This window comes from Micropterus salmoides, unplaced genomic scaffold (assembly GCF_014851395.1).
Source record: "Micropterus salmoides isolate LMB-PRFRI ecotype aquatic unplaced genomic scaffold, ASM1485139v1 Ms_hic_scaffold_2, whole genome shotgun sequence".
Lineage (NCBI taxonomy): Eukaryota > Metazoa > Chordata > Actinopteri > Centrarchiformes > Centrarchidae > Micropterus > Micropterus salmoides.
The window spans coordinates 52,586,028-52,608,003 of record NW_024041150.1 but is presented as its reverse complement, the minus strand read 5'-3'; the positions used below and the strand labels follow the sequence as shown (position 1 = coordinate 52,608,003).

Here is a 21,976-nt window from a genome sequence, read left to right as displayed (position 1 = left end):
CAAAATGATGAGCAATTAACTAACTGGTCACCATTTAATAATTGTGTCATTAAAACCCTACCCAAGGGCTGAGACCTTTCTGAATATTAATATTCACCATTTCTTGACTAAGTAGTTTGCTACAGAATTAATCCGATCAACTTCAAGTTTTCATCAGTGGGAGTGTCCGTGGCATTTCGTCAGCCAAAATCAATGATTTGCCATGAAACAGAAAGTTATTATAACTTCAGTTAGGGATGGGGCTCGAGACTCGGTTCCAAAATTTCTTACAACCAAAAAAATCAATAAGGTTCGAGGTTATCGATACTGCTTTCGAGACTTGCTGGTCTTATCATGTAACATTATGTCTCAAGCAATAAAACCTTTGCAAGTAAAAACAATATTTTCAATATACCCGTCGGTAAGGTAACGTTAAACATATATAAATGGGTAATTTAATCATCATCACTCATCTTGCATATTTTGCAAGCACAGCTAACGCTAGCTTGGCATTAGCCAAATGTTAAAAACAAGCTAAATACAAAGCTGTCTGTCTGGAGCACAGACAGGTCTGTAGTCTTAAAAACTCAGCTGCTGGCTGAGACAAACCAGCCGCTCCTCCTTCTACCTTCTAGGTACGTTACCTGCAGCCAGCGAGAGACGAGGAGGGACTGATGTTATTCTTTCTAAACATCACTCACTACTTGTGATGTCAGATCAAGTTATTGAGTTACTTTGCAGTTATAAACATTAATGTTGCTGCTCTACAAACATTTAGCTGTATTTAAAATATTAAAACAACCAGACAGTTAATTTCTACACTTCAATATATGTTTATTTATCACAAGTGATATGTCATCTCAATATATCGCACACTGAATATTTTCCTCAGACCATGCAGGTCTACCTCAGGCCTGTTGGGTCTGGTCTTACCAAATAACCATCACTGAATAAAAGTGAAGTATCGATAAAGAATCGGATCGTAAAACAGTCTCAATAAGGGAATCAATATCAATTAAAATTAACTATCCCCATCCCTAACTTCAGTATACACACTCACCAAACTTTACATGTAGGGTGAAAGTCCCACCCCGAACACATCCATGTGCTAACAAACAATGCAATAGCACCACCCACTGGCAACAGGAAGTATTACATTTTACACGGTTATGTACTACTCCCAATATATTTGCCTCACCTGCTTCAAAACAGTCTCAGAGCTTTAAGACAATGATGATGCCATGTTGTGAATCAGATCTCAATCCAATAGAGCACCTTTGGGATGTGGTGGAAGGGGAGATTCACATCATGAATGTGCAGCTGACAAATCTGCAGCAACTACTACATGATGCTATCATGTCAATACGGACTAAAGTCTCATAGGAATGTGTCCAACACCTTGTTGAAAATATGCCACGAAGAATTACCGTACACATGGAAACGTAGTATCAGGTCACTGAAATCCAAACATTTTGAAAACCCCTGCCAGGGAGAAGGTTTTAAGAAATGCTGGTTGCAGTGTTGTTTTGTTGACAGTAAAACCAGAGATTTTGCCTCACGACGTAAAGTGCGTGCACCATTATCTGCTGTGTTTGATGTCAGATTGTGGGCCACTGCCTGCTTTGTTTACAATATTATTAGGCTCTGATTGACCAACATGGCTTCCATGGCTGCAGTGCACCTGCATAAACAACCTGAACAAAAACAATGTCGCAATTTTGTTTTGGTTCTTGCTGCTCATCGTTTTCATTCCTGAATTAGTTCATAATGCAGAGTGTGGCCTTCAAAGAGAAAAGACTTTGCAGATGAAGTTGGACACACGCGTGCACACACACCTTTCTTTTACACAGACACCATCATCCAACATCAATATGACACATCATTTCAGGGGCAAGGCACCACTGCAGAAAACATGAAGCTCCGAAATGGAGCTGAGTTAGATGGTGAGTAACACTAAACATTAGAAAATCAGTCTATTCCCCCCACCTGCATAGGTCTCATTTACACTGGGGCCGTCCCCAAAACTTTTTCCGTTTTTTTCTCCCAAATGTTATTAGCTTGTAACAAGAAATGTTAAATAACAAATGTGAGTAAAATGACAATGTTTTTTTTGGCACAATAAAAAAAAAACAAAAAAAAAAAACATGCAATGCAAAGTAAATACAGAAAAACAGATCTGCATTATCCCAAAAAATTACATAAGCTAAAAAAACAATTTACTGAATACTGCATTATATTCCATTATATTTTTATATTCTGAATTGTCACCTGCCACCTGAATTTTGTGTTCCCCTTTATATATATATATATATATATACATTTCCACCATAAATTGGTTCAGAAATGTCTCCAGAATGCAGGAAATTAAGTGTTTAATGCTCAAAATCTTCTGGGGGACGACCTCGAGACCCCCCAATCATTTATTTTGCTATTATTTAAATAGCATCAAAATATCTTCTAGTCTAGCTGCTCTCGTGACCCCAATATTCTGGATTGTCGCATCTAATCTGAGCCCTTAAGTGTCCCCGCTACTTGTCAACACAAAGTGACGCCCTTTCCCACCTGTAACTTTCGCTGGCTGTTCAAGTCTTTGCAGTGTTGATAACACAACATGTACATGCATACTGTATGTATTAGTGAGTGCAGTGGTGCTTATGTATACTCACTAGACATATTTAGGACTATTACTACGATTCAAGCAGCCAATCCCAAAACAAGCAGCAGTGAAGTTAACAAGAAATCCTCCTCACAGATCAATCAGACGGATCATCGATTGTTCTGCGCGCTCCGCCATGAAACGTGCAGCACCGCGCATGCGCCACGCGGGAAAATGCCGACGGTCACAGATAAAGAAAAGAGAAACGCTCGTGAGTTTTTCTTTCAGCTTCCTCTCTTCAAGATGAAAACAGGAACCACGGAGACACTTTGGAAATCAAACCACGTCAACACAAACCCTGGAGCGGGTTTTCAGGCTCTGATCTCTAACAACAGAATGAACGGATGATACACGGACCCTCGAGACTCTTCCTCGTGTCTTTAGTCTCGTGATGAAGTCATGAACACTGACCTGAACATCGGTGCTATCAGAGCACGAGGCTGCTGTTTGGCTCCTGTGGTCCGGGTTCTGGTTCTCCATCGTCCTGCAGGTCTCCGCTGTGACTGGTGGACCGTGTTGTCTGGATTCTGGTCTCGGAGCTCTTCAGGCTGAGATACAGGAGCGCTGCGGGATCCCGCGGAGTGTTCTCGCGATGTCACGGCGTCTCGCCCCGCCCCTTAGTTACTGTCGCTAAGGCCGTTTAGAAACACGGCTCCTTGATTTCAGGCAGAAGATGAAGTTTAGTTAGTTGGTTTCCTGAAACCAGCTGATCATATTTGATGTGTATGAGGGAGTGTGCTTCACACAGAGCAGAGTTTTAATGAAGCGCTTGTTATTATCACATCAGAGGCTCATGAAAATATCCTGCTGAAGCTTTTTGTACAACAAAGACAGAAATAACTTCATGTGTCACATTTAATGTTGAATTTACAGGAAGGCAGAATCATTAAGAATTAGTCGTAGACAGCGTTTCACAAAGTTTCTAAAGGACTTTCTCCCCGGGCCACAAAGGAGTAGCTATATTACGGTTACTGTTTAAATGGTGAAATCAGATGAAACAGACAGTTTGTTCACAAACATCTGCTGCTTCTCTCGGCAGCTAAGAGAGTCCAAACACATCATTAACATCACAGTGAAGCTGTTTGTTCACTTAACGGGCCATCGTGTGTTTGTCCAGGTCGGCTCTCTATTCAATCATGATTCAGCAAATGAAAATGATTCCATGTGTGGAATCCAAATCAGAAATGAATCCAAAAACTCTGTCACTCTGTCTGCTTCCTCTTCTTCAGCCAAAAGAATTCTCTTTGCTTCCTCTTGTTGTTCCAGCTTCATCTCGGATCCTTTATGGGAGCTGAGCTCCAAATGTCTGTCTTCTTCTTCATTTTCTAATCTCAGTCTGCTGTCACACTTCACAAACAAACCACGGTTCTGATCTGCAACATTTCTCTCCATCTTTATTGCTCCCTCACATCTGGGGCCTGAATCCTGAAGCAGGTCTAACTGAGTCTGGGTCTCTGGGTTGACCTGGTCTCAGTGAGACTAACAATGGCTGTCCTGGATAACCAGTATCATCCAACTATTCAGTCCAGCTCACAACAGTTTTGTTATCATCCAGTACATTTAGCTGTGCTCACATTGCTGAGCCTCCTGGGTAAAGTCACACAAATAAGTTATGTTAGTTACTGAAAAGCAGCAGGCGAATATTTCCATTTGATGGAACGGTGCAGCCATAAAAACATGGAGGATCTGGTTTGAATCTCTCACTCAGTGATGACATCATATAGCCGAACTTCACTGAAGAGCTGGAACAAGTTGAACACAATAAATATGAGATGCTGTCAGACGAGTGTTTGTTTCTTCAGCTTCAGAGTCATTAATATGAAATGTAAAATGTTTGTGCTGTTAAAATCTGTGAATAACAACAAACTTACTGGGCTGCTGATCTTCCATTATAGGAGGACTGGTTGTTTCTATTAAAGGTAACAGGATACAAACCCTCTGCACACAGTTTGCTCCTCCAGTGACTTTAAAGTGAAAACTATCATCTGTTGAACAAACTGAAGCTCCTCTGCTGCCTCCTGCTGGCTGCTTCCTGTCACTGTCAGTCTGTTCGTCCCTCAGGACAAACTGGAGAGCTCCTCACAAAACATTCACATTAACACAACAGCTACATTTACTACACTGCTGTACTCAAGTACAACACTCAGGTACTTGTACTTTACTTTCTACTTCTGCTCCACATCTCAGAGGGAATATTGAACTTTTACTTCACTACATTTATCTGACAGTTTTAGTTACTTTACAAATTAGGTCTTTTACAAACAAACAAATACGAGTTCACATTTAGTGTTTAAAATATAATGTTTGTCATGAGATAAACTCCCAACAGTTTATACAATTATTCTTCTAAGTTTTCTTTTACACGACATAAATCCTCCACACCAGACTCTACTGCTGAAAATCTCTAATGAAGACAATCAACAACAAAATGAGTTCCAGCTCAACAACTACAGCAGTAAAATCCTGCTTTTACATTAATGAGTCATTAAAATTACAGAAACTTCATATTAATATCTTTAATGTTAAAAAAATCAACACTCGCTGAGTCACAATGATGAGATTTGAAGTAACTTACTGTCTTTTTTTTTTTTAATCTTAGTTTTGGTATAAAAAGTATCTCTGTACCTTAAAAATGTTGACTCACCACAGGAGCTTTTATTTAGTTAATTCTTACCTTTTCTGGGCCATAAGGGTCAAACAACAGAGAATCCCTCAGTAATAATAGAGCCAGAACAGATCTAATTATTAACTGCAGCTTACAGCAGATACAAACCAAACTACTGCAGGAAGCACATCAGCTTCTGTACGTTACAGTAAGGGAGGAAACATCAACGCTGACATGAGCTGAGGTGTAAAGGTCAAAGACATGTGAGCTAACAGACACATTAGAAAGTTCAATAACAAATCAAAGCTGCTCGTTCAGCCACTAAACGTCAGTGATTTCCTGTCAGAGCACAGCAGCATCCAGAGAGAGTAAAACAATGAAGGAAAGAGCAGAAGATGGAGGAACAGCAGCACTCTGTTCTCTTTATTCTTCATCTTTATTGGTCTGTCTGCTTAATGAGCAGCAGGTGGCGCTCAAACACAGTCTGACTCTTCAACAAAACCTCTGGAATCTCTGTTAAGCTGCGTTCCGAGCAAAGGAACTGTAGCCCGGAACTAAACCTTTGGAGGAACTCACTGTTTTCCACCAGAGGGACCAGGGTCTAAATGTAGTTCTGTGCCGCAGTCGGTCTCCTCCTCTCTAACACAAGTGGAACAGCTGATTACAGCAGGTAATAATGCTTTTGTCGCTGGAAATGTTTTAATAACATTACAAACTTGTGTGATTTTATTTTTGTGTTGCTTTCTCTGTGCTGGAGTTATTTTAGGAACTTGATGGTTTTACCCAGTTTGTTCTCCGCCAATGTCCACCTGAGATCGTATGTCGGCATTAAACAGCTGATGGAGTTACGCTAAATAGGCCTACTGGGTCCGAAGTTGTTGTTTTAAGTTTTCATCAGTCAGGAAGTTTTTTTTTTTACACAGAGCCAGAGTCGGTCTCCTCCTCTCCAAAACAAGCGGAACAGCTGATTACAGCAGGTACTTAAAGCTGGTTAAACATCCTGTTCCTCCAGTGCAGGCGGACACAGATGTGAGCGCTATTATCAGAGATAAATGTCTCCAATATTGACAGCAGACCGATGCTCGTTGATACTGCAGCCTTGAGCCAACTGATTTGTGGTGGAAATGGTACATTTCCCTCTGAAGAAATAAAGACTCTGCAACCAATAGTTGTCTTTGTGATATTTATTAAAAGTAAGAATAACAGAGTGATTCAGCTGAAGGGCAGAGCTCATTCACCAGAGGGCTGTTAGAGAGTCTGACCCAGAGAAACAGAGAAGACATTTAATGCTAGAGAATAATTGTGGAGTCTAACAGAAAAGCCTTTCTCAGCCTTGAACCACAGTGGAAACTCCTTTCTCACAGGAAAGCATGAAACAAAACAATCTCACAGAAGGTCATTATATCAAAACACTGGTACATTTAGTGGGAATTATAACATCACATAAGATGAACAAAGAACATAAGGTAATGACATATAGAGGATTAATAAAAGTACAGACAGGTAAAATCTATTTGTTTCCATTATAGTTCCCTCTTTGGCCGTCCCATGGTCACATTAAGTTTATACCAAACTGTCAGTTCATCAATGAATGCTCTCATCTTACTGTTTAAGCAGACACATCATTAGTAGACAAACTAAATGAGCTTCAGCTGTTTTTGTAGAACAGAGATATCATCAAAGAAATCATCAATGTTGTCATTGTCATGATCAGGTGGATTCAATCAGCTGAATCATTTGACATGTTTCTCAGGAAGGAGGTAGAACAGGAAGCGACTGGGTCTGCCTCCCTAAGACCAACATATTTATATGACGAGGACAAGAAAACACCACACATGCTTCATGACTTCTCGGCCGCTACGCTCCTCCAACGAATGCCGCCTGGCTCTGCCATCCCTTCACACAAAGCAATCCCAGTCCCGGCTATTCTCATCTGTGACACCACGATGGTGGAACGAGCTATATTATATCTCTCTCTGTCTATTTCTCTATCCATATGTACATGTCCATTTACAATAAAGTTTTTCAATGAAGTGCTCTGGCCTTTCCAACATTTGCTGGTGCTACTGAGGCACAGAAAAAGTCTGTAAGATAGTCTGATATTGCCTCCCTCTATTTACCAAAGACAGATCAAAATCTTGATTTGTGCCTCAAGCAATTACGTTTTTAAAACAGGTAAGGCACATATATAGCCAAATAGGCAGGATGCTCAGCTGGTGTGGCCTGCCTAAATTAATCGTGCGAGGTATGGGAATTATGTGTATTTGTGTGGTTATCAGTATGTCTGATGGTTAGCTCTGTGCCGTAACACTTGAGCTGCCTTGAGGGGTATGTAATGTCTAATCATTCTAAAACAGTTTACAGTTGTGTAGTTTAACGTGCTTATCAAATTTAAGTTTGGGGTCCAAACTGACACCTAAGAATTTAGAAATCCTTGACTTTCTCCATTTCCTCTTGATTTATTTAAATTAAAAGCTTATGTTTTGAATTTCTTCTCATGGAAAAAAACATTGACACAGTCTAGAGACACACCCTTCATTTCACTTGTTAATCTGTCTGCTGCTGCACAAGGGGTTTTAGCTGATACATAGATAAGTGTGTCATCAACATACATCTGACATCCAGCTCTTTTACAAAATCGAGCCTTGTGGAATTCCCATGGTAGATTGGTGGCGGGTTGAATATTCTGCATTGATTTTAAACGAACTGCTGTTTTGATTCGAGACAGGATGCAAACCAGCCAATTGCTTGCTCAGAAACACTGCTCCAACTACATTACCCTTGTCTAATGAGGACTTAATGTTTTTGGTGAGGTAGCAGTTGGCCATTTCAGTTGAATACCCTGGTCTAAATAAAAAGTAAATTATTTTGAAGGTGGTCAACCAATTGTTCTGTGATAATTCTTTCCAGGATCTTTGAGAGAACTGGTAGGATAGAGATTGGCCTTTAATTGCTTACTTGGTTGTTAATTGGCATTATGACTGGTGTTTTCCAGGTTTGTGGAAATTTACCAACTCTGATGGAGATGTTTATCAGATGGGTTTGAACAGAGTGGAGCTGTGTGAGCTGTTAATTACAGCAATATCCAACCCAAACCAATCCTTTGCCTTTGAATTATTTAATTTGAATAATTTAATTATTAGTTAAGTAAGACTGTTAAGATGTTTCCAGGGAGTAGTGCTTTTTTCTTCAGATTCTGCCATCAATTGTGTCAAGTATGTAGTTTTTGCCATGCGCAGTTCCCTGACAACTCAATGTCTTAATCCCTTAGAAATAAAGAGAACCGTAATTCATTTTGTGGACACTTTTTTCTATTAACTGGCGAATATCATTATTCAGCCAGGGTGAAGAGATTCTTCTTCGTATGCACTTAACATTTGTGTATATTTCTTAATCAGTCCTGTGAGTGTTTTCATCATAATATTACAACTATAATCTAAGTCTGTAGTTTGTAAAACGTTGTTCCAATCAATATTATTTAATTCATTATAAAAGTGTGGCTTTTGGTTTTTGGGAATGTCTACATTCCCTAGTTTATGTACATCCATAAACATTGTTTGTTGGTTTTCTGACAATCGGGGTCATATTATGGTCAGAGAGGCCTGTTATTAAATTGTATCCTTGTAATTCATTGAGGTCTATTTGTCAATATCAAATGAATAATGGTTTTACTCGTTCGTGTGATTCTTGTCAGAAAGAGTCCGTCAGTAGATGTTGAATTTGATCTCCTTTTGATATTATACTCGGAATGTTCAAATGTCCACCTAGGACACTCTTAGGTTTGGATACAGAGTCCCATATCACCTTTGCATAATTTACAGTCTGGAAAACCTAAGTTCATGTTGTTTTCGTACTGCTTGGATACCTTTTTCACATTGTTCTTTTAATGTTCCATTAGCTGCGCTTATCATCCGCTCTGGCAGCTTGGATCGCTTGTGAAACTACGGTTGTTCAGACTCCGACAGTTCGTGTCCCCTCCGGGTGGAAAACAGGGCTGACAGGTGGATTGAAGCTTTGTTGGGCAATCGCAACATGCAGTATGGTCCACTCGAGCAGGTCCGCTGCTCTTCGCCGCACCTTGGTTAGTTCACTTGTTGGCGTTTGTTCCGGAGAAAAGTCAGCTGACAGGCCTGGGTTCAGTTGTACATCGCTGGATAATACAATCAGAGTCAGTAGTATACTAAGAGTATAATTTGCCTCTTTTCCGAACATTTTGATTGTTATTGTTTGATGTGTCGTAGGGATATTTGTTTTTAAAGCATTGTCCGAATGACACCAGCAGAAGCCAACAGCAGAGCAGCAGTGTGCAACCATTTCCATTATCCTTGTTCTTATTGTTGAGATTGATTCTCTGTTTTAAGCTTGTCTTTATAATGGTAAATATTTGTTTAAGTCTGAACAAAACCACTTTCAGTAATAGAAATTAAGTCAATATATCTAAAATACAGATTTAATGTAAATATGTTTAACTACAGCTCAATAGCAAAAATATATGAAGCACGCAGAAATAATATTTCAGCAAGGGTGGAGGTTCATTCTTGACCATGGGGAACACATTTGTAATGAATGAGTGTGTACTCTGTGGGGAAAGACCGTAACAGCAAAGATGGCAGTTATCCCGCCGGAAAGCCAATTGCCTGCGTTTCACAGCCAAAGCGGGAAACATATTTCAGTTGTGGTGGCATCGTGTGGTTCCACTGACGTAAGGGTAGTAGTGACACATGCATAGTAGAAGTATAACCGATCAGGAAAAAAGCTTTTTAAACCTTATATTTGGCCATTGTCAAACTTTTTTAGTGATTTTTATTAGATTTTACAGATGATTCTATTCATTCTATTCATGTAGTTTTTATGTCCCAGTGAACAGAGAAAGTGCAGTTCTGGCTCTCTCCCCACTCAGTCAGATAGGAGCCTGATCTCGTTAGTCTGAAATAGCTGCCTGGAGGCGTTGCAAAGACGGCTGCTGAGTGCCTTCTTAAAGAGTGAGTGAACCCCCAAACCTCTTATTTCTGCTGATAACCCATGTGAATGGGTATTTGGTGGTGTTGTTGATGGATTCAGGTCTAAATCGTGACACTTTACTTCAAACTATTTTAATTCTACATATAGTGCTATAAAAATGCAGTGACTGCACTGCCATTTACTGGTGGAAACCTGGCTTCTGCAATTCAATTGTGCTATTGGCTGATAAAACATCCGGACTGATGGTGCTTTCAGACCAAAAGCGAAGTGAGCGTTGGGGGCAGTGTGTTGAATATTTTCTACTCAAGCGAGAAAGTCACGACGCAGAGTAGTTGAAGCAGTTGTCCTGCTGTCTTAATGACAAGCCTGATAAAGCATGAATTCATAGGTTTAAAAAATTTGCATCATATTGTAATTATTTCAGCGTCAGTTTGATCTGTTTATTGCTATGTAATCACAGCAAAATGTTTACTTTGGGTTCATACAGCTGTAGTAACGGCGAGTTGTGATTATTTGCGTTATCACGTTGTGTGTGAACACTTGGCAGCTGTCCAGCAATAAAACCCCTGCGATGAAAGCGTTGCATGGATTAAACTTGCATTTGATGTGAATGCCGCATGACTCTTTCCAGCTCTTTCCAAATCAAACTTCTGCAGCTGTCATCACATGACGTTAGTCCAGCACAGTCACATGATAACAGGTGGTTGTATTCAGGGCAGCAGGAAACCGCTAGCTCGGCTCTGTGAAAAATGTCACACTGATGCTTTGTGGATGCATTTGTGTCTTCGAAGATTTCTCCTGTTGGTATAAGATTTGCCACATTGATCAGAGCTGTACGGTTTCTCTCCAGTGTGAACACGTTGGTGTCTTCTTAGGGTTCCTAATCGAGCGAAAGTTATTCCACACTGTTCACACCGGTGAGGTTTCTCTCCAATGTGAACACGTTGGTGGATTTTTAGTGTAACTGATCGAGCAAACATTTTTCCACACTGTTCACACCAGTACGGTTTCTCTCCAGTGTGAATACGTTTGTGTCTTCTTAGGGTTCCTAATCGAGCGAAAGTTAGTCCACACTGTTCACACCAGTGAGGTTTCTCTCCGGTGTGAACACGTTGGTGTCTTCTTAGGGCACCTTGACTGAGTGAAAGTGTTTCCACACTCTTCACACCAGTACGGTTTCTCGCCAGTGTGAACACGTTGGTGCTTTTTTAGGTCTCCTAATAGAGCAAAGGTTTTTCCACACTGTTCACACCTGTGAGGTTTCTCTCCAGTGTGAACATATTGGTGCCTTCTTAGGGTACCTGATTGAGCAAAAGTTTTCCCACACTGGTCACAGCTGTACGGTTTCTCTCCAGTGTGAACACTCTGATGAGTCTTTAAATATCCAGATTTGTGTTGTGATTTGCGTTTGAGTCCCTGTCTTCTTCTCCTTGTCTATATCAACAGAAACAGAAACACAGTGAGATGTCATGGTGGAGCGAGCTATCTAAAACCATAAAGGACATCAGAGCACATCTTTGAAATCACATACTAACCTACTGTACCGCACAGTGAGTATGTACTGTCTTACATACACACTCAGTATGTACTACATACTAAATAAATGACAGAGGTGGGAAGTAACAAATTACAATTACTCCTGTTACTATAATTGTGTAGTTTTAAAACAATCTGCATTTTTACTTTTACTTAAGAATTGTACTAAATTTTCAATACTGAGCAAAAATAAGTGCGAGGAAAAACGTTTGAACATTTTTGGCATGTGAACAACAGCTTTATTATGCTGTATTACTTTACGTCTAATGCAAACTGAACACTTCCTGCAACTGCAGCTTCACATTAAAAGCATTAAACCGGCATTTAACACAAGTTGACTTTTATTTTGAAGTAGTCACAGGAAATGCAATCTGTAAGTGAGATTAGCGCTGACCGCTCTTATTCATCAAAAATGCATCTACACAACAAGACAACCGTCATTTAACAGTTTTCTGACAGCAGACCAGTTTGAAATATTGCAGTGAGTATCAGTCAGGAGCAGACAAAGTGAGCTGTTAGATAAAGAGCTGCATGCGACAGGCTGCACACCTTGCGGCATGTCGGCTGTGGCTTTTTACAAACGGATCTTTCTGTCTCTGCCACCAACTTTCCCTGCTCGGAGACAAATAAATTCTTCTCCAGACATTTCATAAAATGCAGCGGGCCAGCAGATTGGTGCAATACCTCTGTGAAATAAGGCAGCGTGAAAGCTGCTGGTGTTAGGAGCCAATTACTAGGGATGGGGATCGAAATTTCTCAAAACACGAAAATCAATAAGGTTCGAGCTTATCGATACTGCTATCGAGACTTGCAGGTCCAATGATGTAATGTTATGTCTCGGGCGTCAAATCTGATTTAATTTGAAACGCAGAAAAAGAAAATCATCAGGCCGCAGTCTCTGCCTGCTCTCTGTCAGCTCCCACACACACACACAGCGGCAGCAGAGCGAGAGGCGGCGCCGTCGCGGTGGAATACGGTGAGGATTAAGTTAGCTCCAAACTACTGTAACGTTAGCTGATGACAGCTACGCTCGTTACTGTAAGTACGTGCAATAAAACCTTCGCAAGTAAAAAGTCAATACTTTATCAATAAACCTGTCTGTAAGGTAACGTTAAACATGTAGAAATGGCTAATTTAATCATCTCTGTCCTCAGTATCTCATCCTGTATGTTTTATACAAGCACAGCTAACGCTAGCTCGGCATTAGCCAAATGTTAAAATCAAGCTCAATAGAAAGCTGTCTGTCTGGAGCATAGACTGGTCTGTAGTCTTAAAAACTCAGCTGCTGGCTGAGACAAACCAGCCGCTCCTCCTTCTACCTGGTAACGTTACCTGCAGCCAGCGAGAGACGAGGAGGGACTGATGTTATTCTTTCTAAACATCACTCACTACTTGTGATGTCAGATCAAGTTATTGAGTTACTTTGCTGTTGTAAACATTAATGTTGCTGCTCTAGAAACATTTAGCTGTATTTAAAATATTAAATAAAAACAACCAGGCAGTTAATTTCTACACTTCAATATATTTATTTATCACAAGTGATGTGTCATCTGAGAATGAATATATATATATATATACATACATATATATACACATACATACATACATACATACATACACACACACACACACACACAGTGGGGGAAATAAGTATTTGACCCCTTGCTGATTTTGCAGGTTTGCCCACTTACAAAGAATGCAACGATCTATAATTTTAATCATATGTACATTCTTACAGTGAAAGACAGAATCCCAAAGAAAATTCCAGAAAATCACATATAAATTTATAAAAATTGATAACCATCTGATGAGGAAAAACAAGTATTTGACCCCCTGGACAAACAGCATGTTAATATTTTGTAGAAAAGCCATTATTGGCCAGCACAGATGTTAAACGGTTTTTATAGTTGGTGACAAGGTTTGTGCACATTTCGGCAGGGATGTTGGCCCACTCCTCCCTGCAGACAGCCTCCAAATCATTCAGGTTCCGAGGTTGTCGCCTGGCAACTCGAATTTTAAGCTCCCTCCAAAGATTTTCAATTGGATTCAGGTCTGGAGACTGGCTAGGCCACTCCAGAACCTTGATGTGCTTCTTCTTCAGCCACTCTTTTGTTGCTTTGGTGGTGTGCTTAGGGTCGTTGTCGTGCTGAAACACCCATCCTCGACCCATCTTCAGCTCTCTCACTGAGGGAAGGAGATGTTGGTCCAGAATTCCACGATACATGGCCCCGTCCATCCTCCCCTCAATACGATGGAGTTGTCCCGTCCCCTTGGCTGAAAAGCACCCCCAAAGCATGATGTTGCCACCACCATGCTTGACGGTGGGGATGGTGTTCTTTGGGTTGTACTCGGTGTTCTTTGTCCTCCAAACACGACGAGTTGAGGCCAAAAAGTTCTATTTTGGTCTCATCTGACCACATCACCTTCTTCCAGGCCTCTTCTGAGTCGTCCAGGTGGTGAATGGCGAACTTCATGCACAGGCCTGTACATGTTTCTTCTTGAGTAGGGGGGACCTTGCGTGCGCTGCAGGATTTCAATCCATGACGGCGTAGTGTGTTATCAACCGTTTCTTTTGTAACTGTGGTCCCAGCTGCCTTCAGTTGATTCATCAGTTCCCCCCTTGTGGTTTTGGGATGATTCCTCACCGTTCGCATGATCAGGGACACCCCACGAGGCGAGATCTTGTGTGGAGGCCCAGACCGAGGGAGGTTGGCGGTGGTGTGGTGCTTCTTCCATTTCCTGATAACTGCACCGACAGTTGATCTTTTCTCTCCGAGTTGCTTTCCGATTCTCTTGTAGCCCATCCCAGCCTTGTGCAGATCAACAATCTTGTCCCTGATGTCCGTAGAAAGCTCTTTGGTCTTGCCCATGGTGGTGATGTTGGATGCTGCTTGTTTGGGTGTTGACAGGTGTCTTTTATACAGGTAACGAGGTGAGGCAGGTGTAGAGATTTGATGTAGATAATTGGTTGGAATTGGGGCTGTGTCTTAAAGAAAGACTAACTGGCTTGTAGGAGCCAGAATACTTGCTGTTTGGTAGGGGGTCAAATACTTGTTTTTCCTCATCAGATGGTTATCAATTTTTATAAATTCATATGATGTGATTTTCTGGAATTTTCTTTGGGATTCTGTCTTTCACTGTTAGAATGTACATATGATTAAAATTGTAGATTGTTGCATTCTTTGTAAGTGGGCAAACCTGCAAAATCAGCAAGGGGTCAAATACTTTTTTCCCCCACTGTATATATATATATATATAAAAAACACAAGTTTCGCACAGTGAATATTTTCCTCGCACCGTGCAGGCCTACCTCAGGCCTGTTGGGTCTGGTCTTGCCAAATAACCATCACTGAATAATAGTAAAGTATTGATAAAGAATCAGATCGTTAAGCAGTCTCAATAAGGGTATCAATATCATAACGATCTCCATCCCTACTAATTACAAAAGTTGTAGTGCTTTTAGCTGGTAGTTGTTGGTCCAGTCAGTGTCTGACAAACTGTCAGATCTTCTACTGGTCCTGCTGTCCTCCCCAGAGATCAAGGAGAATGATCCATAGGCTGTATAAAAAAATGTTGCTCCCACAAAACCTGTCATGCTGTGAGGCCAGAAGAGGCTGACTGTAGAAAGTGATCAAGCCTTACAAGAGTGAGCAGTGATAATATTTAACTTGAATGATTAATAAGCATTTAGTAAGTTTATAAAACAATTTATTGTTATGTTTTGAGTACATTTAACAGAAATAATATACAATTTTGTTTCAAATTTCACGCTGGCCTCTTTTTTAAGTTTGTATTTGACATAATACCATATTATCTCAATTAAAAGGATGTATGTGTAACAAATGTATGTGAGACACAAAAGGCAATTTATTATTTTGGCCGGTAAAAAATGTGTTCTTTATCTACCAGCCACCTTGGCAGGTGAGCCAAAAAGTTAATTTCCACCCCTGAATAGGATGTTGATTCATGTTCCCGAAAACATTTAATATACAATCGCTATTTTTTTCTCACTGCCAGTTTGAAGACCGTATCCTGAATGAACCCTGAAGAAACCAGTTAATTAAACTAATGTAAATTTGAAACTGTCCAAAAATGATTACTCTGCCTTGTAACTTAAAATACTAATAGACTAAATAAGTTCTCTTTCCAGTATAACTAAATGCTCTGACTACATCAAATTATTTTATATATTATTTTAGAGGGACCTCTCAAATGTCCAAGACAGAAAAAGAGTTAACAGGTAGGGATGCCCCGAATGTTCGGCAACCAAGATTTAACAGCCGAAAATAGCAAAACAAGCACTTTCTGTGTTTGGCCTATTAAGTCAAAAGACCGAATACATTTTATCACATATTTTGAGCTGCCCTGTGGCAGGACACAACATTGCTAACACTTTTTCAGGTGATTCAAGTTTTTTGTGTAAGGGGGCAAATTGATGTCAATATCATAGTAAGTCGCTTTGGATTAAAGCGTCAGCTAAATGAATAAATGTAATGTAAATGCATAAACTATATAACTTAATAATTTTATTTTAAGTTCTTAAGTTATGCCAGTTATGTAAATTGCGTATGTTAAGCAAGTGACGTAAGTTAACTTGCATGTTACCTGATGTATGTAGTTGTTGTGTAACCCAAACCATGATCTTTTACTAACTTAAGTAGTTGCCTAAACCGAACGAAGTACTTTTTGTGCCTAAACCTAACTGCAACATTTCTCAACTTTAATCCCTTTCAAAATGGCGATGTTTGGAAATGCTAGCTTTTTATTTTGAAAGTGCAACCAGTCGTTGCATATTTATTGTTGCTAACTTTACCGGACGTTGCATATTTGTTGTTGCTAAACGTTGCTAACTTGACTGCGGAGCCTTAAAGGAGACCTATTATACTGCTTTTCCACTACTAATTTGTAGTTCTGTGACTCCTGTGTGGCAGCTTTGCATGATTCAAAGTTTTAAAAAAATAATTTTCTTTCTTATACTGACTTTCATTAAAGCCTCTATCTGAAACAAGTTGTGGATGCTGCTGTCTCTGTAAGACTCCCTCTAATGCCCACTGTCTTCTGATTGGCCAAGACCTGAAGCATGTTACCACGCTGTTGTTGCTGTGCGGTACAGGCAGCCTGAGCGTTAATGTGCGGAGCAAATTACCATATAAGGAATACCGGCGCTGGAGTTCCGTATGTCGTAGAACGGAGCCATTGGTAGAAAAAGTAGTTCATCATCCAACATTGTAGATAAGTCATAAAATGTAGTAAAGTTTAATAGGGCTCCTTAAAAATCTACGCTAAAGGGGTACGCAGGGCAGCACCCTGGGCCTTGACCAAAGGGCCTTGACCAAGCATGTGAGATGATTCGGGAGTGAGAATGTATTGTACGTGAAGCGCACCATTGGTGTTCCACAAGGGTTGGTGCTAGGTGTGTTATTGTTCAGTTTAAATACTAATGACCTCCCCCAGTGTCAGGATGTAGACCTGCACATGTATGCAGATGACACTGTTGTATACACACATGCAGCTGAATTGGCAGCTACCAAGTTGAGTATATTGAAAAGGATCTCACAGTGGCTTGATCAATCATGCCTTAGACATGATTAAATTGTTGGTACGTTGGTGTTTTTTTTCAATAACAATATAACAAATGTTCAATAAATATTCAATAAATGTTTGATTTGATAGGAATTAAGACTGAATTTTTTTCCAAGATGTTAAATTTGTTGAGGACAAAGGACAGAAAAAAAAGCTTTTACTTAATTTTACTCATGTATATTCGTTGAAAAAGATTTTATCATAAATGTTTTGAATGTTCTCCCTCAGATTTTTGAAGTGATCCACTGTTTGGAATCAAATGTTTGTCATGTTCTGACCAGAAAGAAAAGTTTAAACCACAATTAACCATCAGGTTTCTTCAACTTTAACTGAGGAGAAAAAAAATCAGCCTTTAAACTCAAAAGATATAATGATTTGATACTTATTGTGATAATTATCGCTATTGAAAGATATTAAACTTTTTATCGTGGTAACATTTTTGGCCATATTGTCCAGCCCTGAGTGATTTAATAAGAATAAGAATGTTTACACATGTGTGACTAGTCTGATATTTATTGCACCTTCAGTAATATCGGCTGAAACACTGATATCCACGTAAACATTGATTGCATTTAGATAGACACAGATTTAAAAACACAACAGCAAGTCAGTGGGAACTGAATTCATGTTATGCTTCAAAGCACCACCAGAGGGCAATCTATGACCACAAATGCGTGGCACAGCACTGTTTACATGCCTTCATCTCATCACGCCTGGATTATTGCAACAGCCTTTTCACCTGTTTAACCCAAAAATCTATTGATCGACTCCAGACTGTCCAGAACTCAGCTGCCAGGCTTTTAACCAGAACAAAGAAATATGACCACATTACTCCTATTTTAGCTTCATTACACTGGCTCCCAGTATGTTTTAGAATTGACTTTAAAATTCTATTGATCACTTTTAAAGCTCTTCATGGCCTCTCGCCTTGTTATATTTCTGACCTTTTAGTCCCATACGCACCAGCACGTACCTTGAGATCCTCGGGCAGAGGTCTGTTGTCTGTTCCAGAGTCTCGACTGAAAACTAAAGGGGACAGAGCGTTTGCTGTCAGGGCCCCGAGGCTCTGGAACAGCCTGCCCGAGGAAATCAGGTCGCTGAGTCAGTGAACTCTTTTAAGTCCCTTCTTAAAACATACTTTTATAGGAGAGCCTTTCCCGATCTTATTTGACTTAATTTTATCCCTTTTATTTGATTCTATTTTACTAATTTTATATTTATCTGTATTTTAGTCTTTTTCAATGTTTTCATGCTTTTATCTTGTATTGTTTTTGTATTATTGTCTTTACAATTGTTAAAGCACTTTGTAACTTGTTTTTGAAAAGTGCTCTACAAATAAAGATTATTATTTTTCACGCTTATATTTTCTGTGAGGTGTAGTCCAGTGTTGCAAAATAACATGAAGACGCAGAAAATGACTAATCTTACAACAAACTTATTCCATGTATACAATAACTTCATTTAGAAAGACTAACTACATACACATTTAAAACCAACCGCTGCAAGACGGTCTCCACACAGGTATTTGAAGTTGAAAGCATTTATCAATGCTGCCGGAGGAGGGATTCGAACCTGGGTCTGAATGAAAAGAGATGCTGGGGAAACCAGGAAAAATCTTTTCCATTCCAAAAGTTTAAGAAGATTTCACAAGCCTGCTACACTGTAGTGATGATGTCACGCACCAACTCACGCAATACACACCCATTATTAAAAAAAAAAAAAAAAAAAAATCAGAAAAGAGCACAAAAAAGCATAAAACTTTGACAGCGACCGTGAACAAACCAGGAGGGTAAACTATATTTCATTGCATAATTTCTTATTGTGCAAATCAACATTTTCTCTAAGCATTTTCATTTGTTAGTTAACATTTGGTGCAAGCTATTTTCAGAAAGCTTTTAACAAACGCTTTCAAAAAGTGAATGGGAAGCCAGTTCCAGCCACAGCTGTTTGGTAAAGGTTGATGCTGTTCTGATGCTTTTGATTGGTTCTCGTGTCTGAATTTGCAGCACCACCATCTGCAGTTAAACTGCCTCTTAAGCTGTCTTTGGAAAATGGTTAACAGTTGGAAAAACATTCATTAGAAATTTTGAAAAGTAATGAAATGTGGTTAAAAAAAAAGTTAAATCAGCTACTATAATATTTTTAAATAGGGTAACTTGTAATCAGTAACCTTACATTTCCAAAGTGACCTTTCCAACACTGCCAACTGGGGATGTTTCCATTTATAAAATCCATGTGCAAGAAAAACAGTCTACATTGGTCTCTAATTTATTAATGCCAAGCAAATACTTATCAGAACCATTCATGCAGAACGATTACGGTAGATTGTAGTCTTTACTTGCACACTGCTCGTAAATCATTTATTTATTTTTCTGCGAGATTTGCGAGTGAAATACTCTGTAGAGCCCTGAATCATCCATCCTGGCAACTTGTCCCCTCGCGCTGCTGTTCTTGTTTTATTGGCTGGTTCTGCTGTTACAGCTAATGTTCTAACGTTACATACTGCAGCTGGGTTTACTAGAGGGAACGTAGCAAACATTTCAAATAAGCAAGCGTTCTTTATTATGTTTTTTTATAGAAAGGTTAAAAATACAGCAGAATCGCGGGCAAACTGGGAGGGTTGACCGGTACGTTCATGCTGTTATCAGGGATGTACTGATACTGAAATTCAGCCCGGGACTTTGAAATGGAGAGGACATTTAGGCGAGTTTGTAGTTATTACTGTATAAAATGAATCAGATTACGCTGAAGACCTTCAAGAAACTTTAGGATGCCACCTGCCTCTTCAGTTTGTATAAGCGAGGCACCACTGCACTGAGGCAAGCCTGAGCTGGAACACTTAAGTTACAGTATACTGGTACCAACATGTGTCATGTGTACAGCCGGTCAGAGAGCTAAAATAGTTCAACATAATCAAAAACTACAATACAGTTCTATAAAATAGAGCAGTGTGTGCGTGTTTCCTCATCTTCAGCTCTGAGTAGGCCTCTCCCGGGCTCAGCTTCGCCTGTGCTGGACTCTGCAGATCGTACAGCTATGAATGAGAAGAACATCAGCCGGAAAATAAACTCTTTCGATTGTTGAGCCAATCAGTGAGGGGGTTGCTGCATCCCCCAGACTGACAGGCGCACACACACAGTGCTCCGCTGCAGCTGACAGGTCCGCCAGCGCGGATCTTTAACACTTCAGATACTTAAAAATGCCAGAATTTAGACACATTAAACCCGTTTAATGTCAGAAAAGCCATATGAAAGTATGTGCCTTCTCTTACTTCTCCAAAAAACAAATTATTTTCAGAAAATAATAATAAGTCATTGTATTTGCTGTGTTAAAACTCTGTAGCTCGGTGTGAGTGCTTCTCTATGTATCCGACTGCCTGGGCTCAGCAGAAGAACAGTGCACAGTAAGAAAGTCCTGTCTCTAGCACACAGAAAGACAAAAGACACCAGCTTATTCCACAAAGTCAGGTTGAGATATTAAGATCAGCAGTAAGCAGTAAGCCAAGGCCAAAGAGAGGAGGAGCAGTGAGATAAGAGACACCCTCGAATATCTGGGAGATTATATAATGCTCAGAAACAGAGCTATAAAAGGAGGTCCTGAAGAAGCTGAGAGTCAGTTGTTACAGGGTTTCATGTCAGCTCGGGTCTCTGTTCTGGTAAAACAATGGGACTCCACTTTGCTTCGATCTCTTTTGTTCTCCAACTGGTGTTTATTTCTGTTGACAGTAAAAATGTTGGTAAAAGTTCAAGTTTTCTTATCTGGCATAAGTCTTGACTTTCTTACACAACAAAGGCTTCATCTAAAAAGTTTAACAATGTAATTTAACTTTCCCTTAACGGCCGAACCTCCTCCTCCTCCTGCTCCTCCTCCTCCTCCTGCTGCTCCTCCTCCTCCTCCTGCTCCTCCTCCTGCTCCTCCTCCTCCTCTCCGGGTCCGACCGTCACATTAAGTGTGGGTTCTGTAGAGATACGGGGTTCTGATGGCTCCACTGTTGAATCCTGCTACATTACATCTTGTTTACAGTCAATATGAAGCTACGTGTCGGAACCAGGCCGAGCTAACGCCACGTTAGCTTCTTGTTAGCTGCTAGCTGTGTTCATGAACACTGACCTGAACATCGGTGCTATCAGAGCTCGAGCCTGCTGTTTGTCCTCCGGGGACGTTGTTGCTCCGGGGCTCCGGGTCCTGGTTGTCCTCCTCCATCCCGCTCTTGGTCCTGGTCTCGCAGATTGATGTTGCTTCTGACACCGAAACTTCCAACGAACCACTGCTTCAGAGCTTGTATCGTGACGTCACTCGTGACGTTGAACTGACGTCTGAAGCAAACTCAGGTAGTGAAACACGTGACTGCTTTGACAGGCCGCTCCGGGTCTGACACACATGAATCTTGGAGGGCCAAACGGTGGAGAAACCGTAGGTTACAGTGTTTATGTGGACAATATTTGTCAAAGCTGGTTTTTAAGTTGTTTATAAGACATTTTCAAAATCGACTGTCACCAGAAAATTCAGTTCTTGAATAAAAAAAGCCTCAACATTGAAAATAATGCAGTTTTCCAATTTATTGATTGTTCAGCCTGAATAACTGAACACCAGTCACTGATGTTTAGAGATTCATTTATTAAGGACAGATTACACGCAAGAGTTTTACCTTCACT

The 21,976-nt window shown here is 40.2% G+C and overlaps 2 protein-coding genes and 1 pseudogene across 2 annotated transcripts in view; 1 reads left to right on the top strand and 2 right to left on the bottom strand.

The window, feature by feature from the left end:
• The window catches only part of LOC119913347 (voltage-gated potassium channel subunit beta-3-like), a 22,960-nt gene extending 13,781 nt beyond the window's left edge, over nt 1-9,179 (top strand). The window contains exon 11 of the mRNA XM_038732760.1: nt 9,139-9,179. Coding sequence (XP_038588688.1) covers nt 9,139-9,179 — 41 coding nt within the window. The remainder of the gene's footprint in view (nt 1-9,138) is intronic.
• The window catches only part of LOC119912613 (butyrophilin-like protein 2), a 566,400-nt gene that overhangs the window by 57,772 nt on the left and 486,652 nt on the right, over nt 1-21,976 (bottom strand). The gene's annotated exons all lie outside the window — the stretch shown is intronic.
• On the bottom strand, nt 6,410-21,976 carry LOC119912695 (annotated as a pseudogene).